General features: G+C 42.0%; 1 protein-coding gene across 1 annotated transcript in view; it reads left to right on the forward strand.

Annotated features, from left to right (window-relative positions):
- Window positions 1-2,566: 2,566 nt before the first annotated feature.
- CPB2 (carboxypeptidase B2) overlaps window positions 2,567-12,592 on the forward strand; it is a 35,127-nt gene continuing 25,101 nt past the window's right edge. Inside the window, exons 1-4 of the mRNA XM_059041871.2 lie at window positions 2,567-2,636; window positions 4,476-4,600; window positions 6,360-6,468; window positions 10,044-10,145. Of these exons, the coding sequence (XP_058897854.2) occupies window positions 10,065-10,145 (81 nt within the window). The 5' untranslated portion in view covers window positions 2,567-2,636; window positions 4,476-4,600; window positions 6,360-6,468; window positions 10,044-10,064. The remainder of the gene's footprint in view (window positions 2,637-4,475; window positions 4,601-6,359; window positions 6,469-10,043; window positions 10,146-12,592) is intronic.

Consider the following 12,592-nt stretch of genomic DNA (forward strand, 5'->3'; position numbering starts at 1 on the left):
GAGATCCTTACCAGGTCGAGTAATCTTGGCTGTAGGTTCTTCCCTTTCATCACTTGAAGTATATCATGCCACTCCCTTCTGGCTTGTAGAGTTTCTGCTGAGAAATCAGCTGTTAACCTTATGGGAGTTCCCTTGTATGTTATTTGTCACTTGCTGTTTTCAATAATTTTTCTTTGTCTTTAGTTTTTGCCAATTTGATTACTATGTGTCTTGGCATGTTTCTCCTTGGGTTTATCCTGTATGGGACTCTCTGCACTTCCTGGACTTGGGTGGTTATTTCCGTTCCCATATTAGGGAAGTTTTCAACTATAATCTCTTCGAATGTTTTCTCAGGTCCTTTCTCTCTCTCTTCTCCTTCTGGGACCCCTATAATACGAATGTTGTTGCATTTAATGTTGTCCCAGAGGTCTCTTAGGCTGTCTTCATTTCTTTTCATTCTTTTTTCTTTATTCTGTTCCACAGCAGTGAATTTCTACCATTCTGTTCTCCAGGTCACTTATCCGTTCTTCTGCCTCACTTATTCTGCTATTGATTTCTTCTAGTGTATTTTTCATTTCAGTTATTGTATTGTTCATCTATGTTTGTTTGTTCTTTAATTCTTCTAGGTCTTTGTTAAACATTTCTTGCACCTTCTCAATCTTTGCCTCCATTCTTTTTCCGTGGTCCTGGATCATCTTCACTATCATTATTCTGAATTCTTTTTCTGGAAGGTTGCCTATCTCCACTTCATTTAGTTGTTTTTCTGGGGTTTTATCTTGTTCCTTCCTCTGGGACTTAGCCCTCTGCCTTTTCATCTTGTCTATCTTTCTGTGAATTTGGTTTTTGTTCCACAGGCTGCAGGATTGTAGTTCTTCTTGTTCCTGCTGTCTGCTGTCATGGATGAGGCTGTGTTCTCCTGCTTTTAACACTTATAAGTTTCCTTTTTCTTTCTAACTTATTTTTTTACAAAAATGGGATAATATTTCTTACAATTCTCCACTCACTTCTTGCTTCTCTCTCTTAATACATCATGTAAATCTCCCCCAAGCTAACTTTTTTTTTTTTTTAGATGTTGGGGGTAGGAGTTTATTAGTTTATTTATTTTTGCTGTGTTGGGTCTTCGTTTCTGCGCAAGGGCTTTCTCTAGTTGTGGCAAGAGGGGGCCACTCTTCATCGCGGTGCGCAGGCCTCTCACTATCGCGGCCTCTCTTGTTGCGGAGCACAGGCTCCAGACACACAGCTCAGTAGTTGTGGCTCACGGGCCTAGTTGCTCCGCAGCATGTGGGATCCTCCCAGGCCAGGGCTCAAACCCATGTCCCCTGCATTAGCAGGCAGATTCTCAACCACTGTGCCACCAGGGAAACCCCAAGTTAACTATTTTAACTAACTCTTTCTTTATAATGGCTACAAAACATTCTAGAATGTGGAGACATCACCAACACTCAACAATTCTGTTACTGATAAGTGCTCATGTGGTTTCCAGTTATTGTTACTATGAATCATCTTGTGATACATATCCTTGGACATATGTCATTTATCACTGGTTGAATAGTTTACACCTAACTGTACCAATGATTGGCACCAAATCTCTGAATCGATTGTTTCTGGGAGTTCCTCTTTCTCACTTTTGATAATCAAGTCTCCATAGGCTTATTTCCAGAGTTTAGAATCTTTTAATCAGGCTTTCCAAAATAAACCATCCTCCACCCTGGCATCAAAATTATTCTTGTAAATCACAAGTCAAATGATGTCACTTTTTTAACTCCTAATTGCCTGCTAGATAAAGGCCAAATTTCTCAGCGTGCATTGGAAAACTTCTCTAGGGGAGAACTAACATACGTTTCCAAACTCACTTCTGTTTGGCTACCATTCTTCTCTTTCCCTAAACACCTAAATCCTATACTTGGCCAAAATAAACAGCTTGCGTTTCCCCAACAATGCCCTTTTGTCTCCTGTCTGTCTGCCATTACACTGCTTACTAACCCAGTTACCTTTTCCATGAAGCCTTTGCTCATAATGACAAGCAGAAATTATCATAACCTTTTGTGTTTCTGGAGTTCTCAGTACATGTTTTTGTTTTATTTTTTATAAAATTTTATTTGAAATATTTTTAGATTTACAGAGAGTTTCTCTATACCGTGCACCCAGTTTCGCCTGTTGTTAGCATTTTATGTTATCATGGTATATTTGTCAAAACTAAGAAACCAACATTGGTACACTACTCTTAACAAAACTGCAGGCTTTCTATAGATTTCACCAGTTTTTCCACGATTCTGTTCCAAGACCCAATCCAGGATACAGTGTTTCATCATATTGCAGAAGTTCAATTTCTTGAGTGACATTGTTTTATATACACTGTCCAGTGTTTTATTTGTTTCAAGCAGGAGGGTAAACTTGGTCCCTGTTTCTCCATCTTGACTGGAAGCAAAATCTAAGGTTATTTTAAAATCTGTGGTGAGATCCTCTTTTCTTTCAACATTTTGTTTCCTTTTTACAATTTCTTAGAAGCCCCTCCCAATATAATTTATCTTATTTTCACTTTTTATTTAAGATCAAAATCCTGTTTTATTTTTTCCCCCAGTGGCCAGGTTTTATCTGCTCTTCCTAGAACCTACAGGCAAGTTCAAATTCTGCAGAATACTACTACAACATACGAGGTAACTTCTCCCTCATTTATCTTCTTACTGTTTATATTTTATACAAGTCTGGTGTGCCATGTTCTCTCCTATATGTCATCTGACTTATATACAGATGATATACACCCTTCTCCTTGTAGTCTTCTCCTCCTTCCCATAATCACATGATTTTACTGGTTCCCCAAATCAAACTTTCTTCATTTGTGCTATTGGCTTTTCAGCGAATTACATGACAGTACCTATGCATTGAAAGTGTGAACTTACTGGTTCATTCCTGTTTCAGCACCAAAAAATAAAACGGGGGGTGTACTTACAAAGATGCTACAGTAACAGAAATCCAATAGATCTTTGTTTAAAAAGCAATAATACTTAACCAAGGTGTAAGCATCAAAAACGCAAAGGAAAATTTATTAAAATTTTCATGCTTGGGACTCAACTCCCCAGAAAATAGAAAACCGATACATTACAAAATATCCTGATAGAATATTGATGGCTCCATGGTTGTTGGGTTAGGGCTGTCTGAGAAGCAGAGGTCTAAACGATATTAGAGATGTGAGAGACTTGTTATGGGGGCTGCTTGTTTAGGATGAAGAGGAGGGAGCTGGAGGTGGCAGGGAGTACCCACAGACCATCAAGCAGCTCTGACATGTGTGCAGAAAGGAGGGTTGTGAGTGGACAACCTCTAGACCACAGGGCAGTCCTAGCGAAGTTTTGGCTGGACGATGATAAATCCTTAAGCCAAAGACATCTGTAAGAGGAAACCCTAATCTAGCAGGCGCGGGGCTGCAATAATACACCCGCAGTGCTCTGCCATTGGCTGGCTGCAGCCCTGGAGAAGCCAGGGGGGAATCAAGAGGGACAACAGCGGGGAAGGTTAGTGAACTAAGCCTCTCCCAACAGAAGAGCTGCCCGGCGCGTCCTCAGAGCCACCACACCATGGACAGAGGAAATACTGCCAGAGGAAGCATCTGAGATTCAGGACTTAGACCTTGTTCTCCCACTTCTTGGTGTGTGATTTTAGGCGACTTAGCTTCGAGCCTTAATTTCTTCATCTAAACAATGAAAATAATAATACCTGCTTAGTTTATGGCAAAATGTTGTTATAATGATCAAAGGCAATGAGTGTGAAAGTGCTTTAAAAAAGCTCAGTAAAATAGAAAAAAAAAATTTAAATATTATGTATGGGAAGACATTTCCCAAAGACAATTAGATTAAAGAAAAAGAACACTAACATCATAATAGTATTAAGGATATGGAATTTTTATTAAAGAAAAGCGACATTTAATCAACTTTCTAGACAAACTTTCATTTCTCTTTAAACATTTGACATACACATCCAGTTCTACAGTTGGGCCATAAATATATTCATTCATAAATTCATTCATTAGTTCATTGCCTCACCAAATATTTATTGAGTACCTAGTAAGTTCCAGGCCCTCTTTAGCCACTGGGGTTACAGAAAAGGATAAAACAAGCCCCCAGTAAAATAAATGTTTACACTACCACATGTGTAAATGGGGACCAGTGACCAGGAATGTCTTTTTTATTTCCCTTATAAAAACCCTTGGGCTTCCCTGGTGGCGCAGTGATTGAGAGTCCGCCTGCCGATGCAGGGGACACGGGTTCGTGCCCCGGTCTGGGAGGATCCCACATGCCGCAGAGCCGCTGGGCCCGTGAGCCATGGCCGCTGAGCCTGCGCGTCCGGAGCCTGTGCTCCGCAACGGGAGAGGCCACAACAGTGAGAGGCCCGCGTACCGCAAAACAACAACAACAAAAAACCCTTTTATGGCTTTAGCTACAGACGGTAATGATGTGAAAAACGGTCTTTGTTTTTATCAATTTTCCCCCTTGAAACTGCAGATTGTCCTCTGGCAGCCAGTAACAGCTGAATTTATTACGAAGAGCAAAGAAGTCCATTTTTTTGTGAATGCGTCTGATGTAAGCAACGTGAAAGCCCATTTAAATGAGAGCAGAATTCCGTTCAGGTAGGCATGGTTCCATATTTACTGAGCAGCTATTCTAAGCACCTATGATGCATTTTACTAGTGGATGGTGTGTCATTGCTTCCTGGGAAAATAAATACTTACATTAAACATGGCCACATGGAAATTTCTAGAACGGATCGGTGATGAAGCCCAAGGGGCTAGCTCTGTGACCCTGGACAAGTGGTTTTACCTCTCATGACCTTTTGCTCCCTTATCTGAAAAGGACCCTTAGACTCAACGATCTGAGGAGCCTCTTACCGTTCCTCCCAGTTCCTTCCTTCTTATAGCTCCTCTACTCTGTGCCTGGACTCGGCGAGCAAAATTGTCATTCACTTTAGTAGGCTTTGCGGTATCTCTTGAAAAAGCAGCTGCCGAAGGAGATTTTGCTCCCTTCACAAGGTCAGTGAACATTCTGGCATGTCTGGCCCTAGACTAAAATTTGCATTAGGTATTATTTCTGTTCAGAGTCCATGCCTTCTTCCTTTTGGAGTCTCCTGTCCACATCTCCTTTCTGTAGCCATTGCCCCGTAGCCAGTGTTCCTCTGCTGCCCTGACACTTCCTCGAGGCCATGCTCTCTTCTGTGTATCAATGGGCAACCCTTGGATAATACACTATGATTATTATTAATAATATGTTATTGGTGTTTTCTGCCTTCCAGGAAAGGTGCTGAGCCTTTCTTTACATTGTATCGTTTAATCCTTATTCAATCCTGTGAGGTAAATACTATCCTCATTGTGTATATGAAAAAAATTTTCAAAGGAATTTCTCAGGGTCACCCAGCTAGAACGTGACGGAGCTAGGAGTCATACTCAGACCTTTCTGATGTCAAAGCCTTGGCTTTTACCCCCTGACCTAAGTAAAAGTAAAGAAAGCTTTATTAGTATGACAGCTAACTTTCAATTGTTCACCCCAGGTGACAGAATGGCTTCAGTCTGTCTCAATTAAGATGTTTGTGCCGGGCTTCCCTGGTGGCGCAGTGGTTGAGAGTCCACCTGCCGATGCAGGGGACACAGGATCGTGCCCCGGTCCGGGAAGATCCCACATGCCGCGGAGTGGCTGGGCCCGTGAGCCATGGCCGCTGGGCCTGCGCGTCCGGAGCCTGTGCTCCGCAATGGGAGAGGCCACAACAGTGAGAGGCCCGCATACCGCAAAAAAAAAAAAAAAGATGTTTGTGCCTAGTTAACTGTGTGATCCTTTGCAAGAGAAATTAAATGAGATCACTTTCCTGTACCTTCCTTATTCCTGTGCTCTTATGTCTCTAGAGATTTGACCAACTTTGGCCAGGCAGAACCTATACATGCATATATATACCTATACATGCATCTGGTGTAGGTCAGTGACTCACAGGGAAAAATAAAAAGAAAAGGCTTTCTGCTTCTCCTCGGTCCTTAACTGAAAACAGAATACAGTGTTCCTCTGGATTGAACAACATTATCCATTAACCTGTATGTTCACATGAAACACACTCGTGAGTCACAGTCGAGAAATGTTGGTAATGTTGGAGAAGGGGTGAGATTGTGGAGGCCCTGAAAACATACCCCATAGGAGCCACTCTCCCTCCAATGCCCATGAGGCTCTACCCAGAGGGCTTGTGTATTTCAGCTTATCATAATGTTAGCTGGCAGGTGTTTTCACCTCGTGCTTGTTAGATTTCTTGGTGACGTTTCCCCCTTGCTCGCCTGTTGTGCCTGCAATGGGCCATGCAGGACAATCAGAGCCCTCTTTGGCAACAAGCTCATGCCCTGTTTCATAACCCAGGGTCTTGTTGGAAAATGTGGAAGATCTTATCCGGCAGCAGACTTCCAATGACACCATCAGCCCCCGGGCCTCCTCCTCCTACTATGAACAGTATCACTCACTAAATGAGGTAAGCTGTCACGTTTCTCTCAAAAATTCCTATTTTCGTTTAACGAGCATTGCCATTTCAGCCATGGGAAATTATTAGAGAATCATAATTGCTGGAAGAGGGTGAAAAAAAAAAATCACAATTAGGTTGATTATACAGAAGTAATTCATCCTTTTGTAGATATCGTCCCTGGGAAGATTGCATCATATTTTGGAAATTGCCTCTAAGCAGCCTGTTTGTCCATAGCTAAGAGTATCTCTGTTAGGAGTAACACTGCATTCTAAGGAACAACAGGAAATTAAAAATAGGGCCTTTTAGGTTTCCCTGGTGGCACAGTGGTTGGGAGTCCGCCTGCCGATGCAGGGGACACGGGTTCGTGCCCCGGTCCGGGAAGATCCCACGTGCCGCGGAGCGGCTGGGCCCGTGGGCCGTGGCCGCTGAGCCTGCGCGTCCAGAGCCTGTGGTCCACAACGGGAGAGGCCACGGCAGTGAGAGGCCCGTGTACCGCCAAAAAAAAAAAGAAAATAGGGCCTTTTTATTGAAACTGCCACAAAAAAATTAACAGTCCAATTAATCATGTCTCCTTAGACCATTATCCTAATTGTACTCTTACTGAATAATCGCCATATTATCTCACTGAATTGAAGGAATTTATTCACTTATATTTAATACACAATAAAGTATTTAAGTGCATTTTATTCCTTTCAGAAAGAACCTATTTAAGTAATAATAGTAATAATAATGTTGATAATGCCTTTGTTTTAATATTTAAGAAATTGGTTTTTTTCCTATTAGTACTTATAGGTTCTGATTTTTCTAGAGGGAACCTAAGCAAGATATCAATGTTCAGCTGGCTTCCGTAAGCTTTCACATCATACTCTTAAGAGCCATTTCCCCATATTTGTTAGTTGAACCCCTTGGAGCACTTTCTTTTCAATATAATATACTCCAGGTAGTACAAATCCCTTGATACCTTCTATTCTTTCATAGGAGTATGCTGCTATATTCCTTAATACAAGTATTTTTATCATCTTTGGCTAGGTGCCCAGAAACTGTTAAGAACCATATCCATATTTTTAAGACATCTAAGGCTTAAGTAATAAGAAAGTTTTCTATTGAATCTTCAAAAGCATCTGTTCTTTTCCAGTTAGTTAAACCAGAACTCAGTGTGCTTCTAGAACCGATGTACCTGGCTGGTTGACGGGGATCTTAAAATTGCAACCCTCCCCTTTCTCTCTCCTACCTTGCCTCTGTCTATTCCACCTAGACCACCTCCCTCCAGCCTCCTACATCAGCCCTGCATCAGCAAACTTGAGGTCCAGAGTGGAGAGGCTGGGTAGGCACAATTTGCAAATGGAGAACCTAGCTGTGTCAATGCTGTGTTGGGTTTGGTGGGAAGAGTGGAATGCCTTAAACAGAGGGATTTTAAAACATTTTTCTGGGAATTCCCTGGCAGTCCAGTGGTTAGGACTGTGTGCTTCCATGGCCGAGGACCCACAGTCAATCCCTGGTTGCAGAACTAAGATCCTACAAGCTGCATGGTGTAGCCTAAATAAATAAATAAAGGATATGAACATTAAAAAAAAATTTTTTTTCTGGTATATTTTAAATACTTTGTTCAAAGGGCTTATTTTTTTCTTACCCTCACCCCAGGAAAGAGTTGGAAAGACATGGGAGGAAAAAAGTATTAGTTTGCCATCAACTGTATTAGTCGGTCATAACAAAGTGACATTTACTGAGTGGCTTAAACAACAGAAGTTTACTTTCTCACAGTTCTGGAGGCTGGAAGTCCAAGGTCCAGGTGTCAGCAGGGCTGGTTTCTTCTGAGGCCTCTCTCCTTGACCTGCAGACGGCTGCCTCCTTGCTGTGTCCTCACACGGCCATTTCTCTGTATGTGCATATCCCTGGCATCTCTCTGTCGGAACGAATCTCCACTTATAAGAACACCAGTCAGGTTGGATTAGGGTCCACACCAACAGCCTCATTTCAACTTAATTACCTCTTTAAAGGCCCTAACTCCAAATGCAGTCACATTCTAAGGTATTGGAGGTTAAGGCTTCAACATATGAATTTGAGGGGGAACACAATTCGTTTCATTACAATGACATTCCAGAAAACAGTTTGGACCTCTCCTCGCTCCCACGCCTAATCCTCTCTAAGAGGTTTGTAGGAACCATGGCAATCTTGCTCCCCGGAAAGTCTGCCAAGTCCTTTCTTCCCCTTCAACACTGATCTCTCCTTCAGTCCTCACCACACGTTCACTTGAGGGGCAAGAGGGGTTTCTTTTGCCATTGACTCTCTCTAGGAAATTTTAAGTCATCCCCTACAGGGGAGAGAAACAAATGACTTGAAAAACATCACTTAAAACAAATGGCAAAAGAAGAGAGTTATTCCAAGGATACCGCATCATTACCGCAGATTGTGAAATGAATTACGTTTTCCGTAAAGCTGCCTTTATATCACACAGCCTCCCTGTCGGAGGAAATCTACTGAACCATCAACGCTGTAACACAAACTAGTTTGATGTAATAGTTCTCTCAGGTGTATGCATGCCTTAGAGGAGTAACACAGTAAACAGAGGCCCAATGAGGAAATTCCTGATGGTTAAATTTCCGGCACCTCAGACACTGACAGCACTGGTACTTGGCAGCAGGTAGGCCTTCCAGGAGCATCTGAACTCTCAGCACAAGACAACCACTCCCACATACCACTCACCCTAGTTATGTTCTTCTAAGAGGATCCAAGGGTAAATGGTGCTCCCGTTCCCATCAGCTAGGATTGCTACTTGAAATTGCCTCTAGAAAAGTTCCCAGAGATAAGGCCATGGGTTGGTCATTCCCACTGCAGAAGGTGTAAAAGTTTAAAAATGGCCCCTGAGAAGTTGGCCTACATTAAAACATGGCCAGGCTCCATCATTCAGTGCCTGCTTCCAGGTGGGCACTAGCCTAAAGTCAGACCCAGAAATTTTTGTTTTTTCTTTCTATTATAATCTTGACAGAATCACAGACCGCTAGACTTCCACCCAGGAGAGAGGTCCAGAATCAAACTCCTTCCCTGGGTAGAAGAGAAATTTTTTTTCTCCAGACTGTTTTCCCCTTTGCTTCTCATCATTTCACAGATTTTGTTGTGAGTCCACAGGTCTTCAGTAAGAAATAATGGCACCTCGATTTATCCTGTTCAAAGACGGTGCCCAGGACTTCCTTAGGTTACTCTTGAAAAATGGATATTTTTTTTAAAATCTCATATCGAAATGAACTCTTGAATGGTAAAGAGGATTTCATACACAGAGGCAGGGATTCAATGTGATGAGCCTTTAAAAATAACTTAAGGAGCGCTGCTTTGAAGATTATCTTTTCCTACTTTGTCCTAAGTTTCTTAGTACTTTTTCCCTAAACCCTGATATTTTTCAAAACTTTAGTTTTATTGATTTTTCTAAACAGAAGAAGAAACACCCTACTCCAAGTGTTTTATTCCCTCATTCTCTCCACATAACAAGTGTTTTCGAGGGATTGCCCTTTCTCGAAGAAGTGGTCTGTTTCCTTTGTCAAGAAAATGCTTTGAACTTGCTCTGTGACTGCTGGTTTCTGCTCTGATAGATCTATTCTTGGATAGAAGTTATGACTGAGAGGTATCCTGATATGGTTGAAAAAATCCACATTGGATCCTCATATGAGAAGTACCCACTTTATGTTTTAAAGGTATGTTGTGGGAAGAGTCATTGACCTTTCAACTTTGGGGGAATGTGTTAATTCTCCAGCAGTGCTTGTTATTACTTGGATTTTTTTTTTTTTTGAGTTCTGGAAATATGTGTATTGTAAGTGTTCCTCAACTTGAATATCCAGCTATTTAGGGATTGGTTCTTACCTTTAAATTTTTTTCCTTTACTAATGTAGTGTTGGTCTGAGAGTATCAACTCTGTGACATAGATGAGCCATTTAACCTTCCTGGGCTTTAATGCCTCCCTTCATAAAATGAGGGGAGCGGTCTAGATTAAATTTCAAATCCTGTTTTATTAACACCACCACCGCTCACTAACTGACTTAGGCAAAAAAAAAAAAGAGTAGGGGAATCTGTGATTGAACAAATATTGACATTGATACAGTTTTTAGAACCAAAGAAAGAGTTGAAGAGCAAAACTTAGGAAAGGATAGGAACCAGGGAAATGCTGGGATTTGGGGCAGCAGGGCTGATATGATAGCTTTTGCTTCAGTCACCACCTGTCTGGTTCTTTATTTTCAGCTGAATAAATTGGCCTTAGTAAAGTCAGTGAATGTGGCCACAGGAAGAGTATTGGGAGCCATGAAACCAAACTAATTCCTGCCTGTTAATTGCTAATTCTGCAGTTCTGTTCTTTTAACCACTCTTTCCCCTAAAGAAAAAATAAATAAAAATAAAATAAATTAGAAAGAAGCTCTGGAAACAAATTTAATCATTGGAAAAATACATCCGATTTAGGAACATTTAATTTATACATAGTTTCCCAACATCATCTAGATTGTGATAGGTGGGCCTCTTCGATCATCCAAAGATAAGATTTTGACTCAGGATTTCTGGGTTTTCATCTCTTCTGACAAGAACTTGCAGTGCAAACTCAAGGCAGACGTAGGAAAATTGGGTCCTCTTGGCAGAGGACCCAATTTCTGAGTTGCTCAACCAGACTGGTCCATGTAATCATGGCCTACCCACCCATGACGTTTACTTTCAGCCGTGTTGTGTATGCTCTTTGGAACTTGTGTTTCCGGGACCTAACGTACCTGTTGGAAAACCATGCTTTCTGCACGCATTACTCCCAGTCGTACTCAACCAAGGATGTGCACGTCATGTGAGTCTCTGGGATTCCTCCATCTTCCCAGTGTCAGGACCGGCACCAAGGGAATTTGCTCAGCACAGTAAAACAGAAGGTCGAGTAAGGCAACTAGTGCAGACAACTCAGGATTTTCTTTTACATTGAGTAGATTAAATCAGCTGGGTAGTTCTCCTCTTTGTACGATTTGACCCTTTGTGGCCAAAGCCATTTGACTTTCTCACTTGCCTTCTTATTGGATATCACCAGCTCCGGGTTAGTTAAGAAGAACCTCCCTGAGTGGAATAGACGGCAATTTAAAAATAGAACTCTCGGGCTTCCCTGGTGGCGCAGTGATTGAGAGTCCGCCTGCCGTTGCAGGGGATACGGGTTCGTGCCCCGGTCTGGGAAGATCCCACATGCCGCGGAGCGGCTGGGCCCGTGAGCCATGGCCGCTGAGCCTGCGCGTCCGGAGCCTGTGCTCCGCAACGGGAGAGGCTGCAACAACGAGAGGCCCGCATACCACACAAAAAAAAAAAAAAAATAGAACTCTCTCTTTTTCTTGTTTTGGAATTCCAACCCCACATATTTGTTTGATTTTGCAACACTCTTCTCGCTTCCCTCCATACTCTAAAATGTGTGTCTAACTAATGTTTAAAAGCAAATGAATTATGATTCATTTTGTTTGGAGGTGGTGTTGAGAATTCTTCTAAAGACATCAAAGCCTATCATGGAGGAAGGGTTGGGAGTTCTTATTCCAGAAAGCTGGCAGCTCCACTAGTCCCCCAGATGGTAAATCAGAATGAGGCCTCTGTCCCCAGACCTGTTGGTAATAAATTGGTGTAAAGCTAGATGTGTGATTATTTTGGTGTGAAATAGGGAAATAATCTACACATTAAGAGTGTGCACCCGGGGAAAATGGTGAGGGAATCCAAGTTTATCTTGGACCACTGGCTTTCCTCTCCCAAGCCTTTCTCTGTCCCACCCCTCCCACAGAAAGCTGCACACCCAACACATAACCACTTAATTCTAACTAGAGTGTGAAGGTATGCCCTGAAACACTAATTCTGTGGGGTCTACTTCTACACCCACCTCATGCAGCTCTGGTATCGCAAGGGGATTGTGAGGGAATAAAAAGAGCTTTACACAAGACGAAATCAACTATACTTCAATAAAAAAATTTAAACATTTAAAAAAATAAAAGTTAAAGAAAAAAGAGTTTTAAATCGAGTCCTGGCTTCAGGCCTCAGTCCCAACCCTCACCAGCTATGTGACCTTAGCTACTATCCTTTAATCACACCAGCTATTAATTTCCCTTGAGAATTCTCAAGGGAATGCAGAGAATAACGTGTATTTCATAGA

Source organism: Kogia breviceps, chromosome 16 (assembly GCF_026419965.1).
Source record: "Kogia breviceps isolate mKogBre1 chromosome 16, mKogBre1 haplotype 1, whole genome shotgun sequence".
Lineage (NCBI taxonomy): Eukaryota > Metazoa > Chordata > Mammalia > Artiodactyla > Physeteridae > Kogia > Kogia breviceps.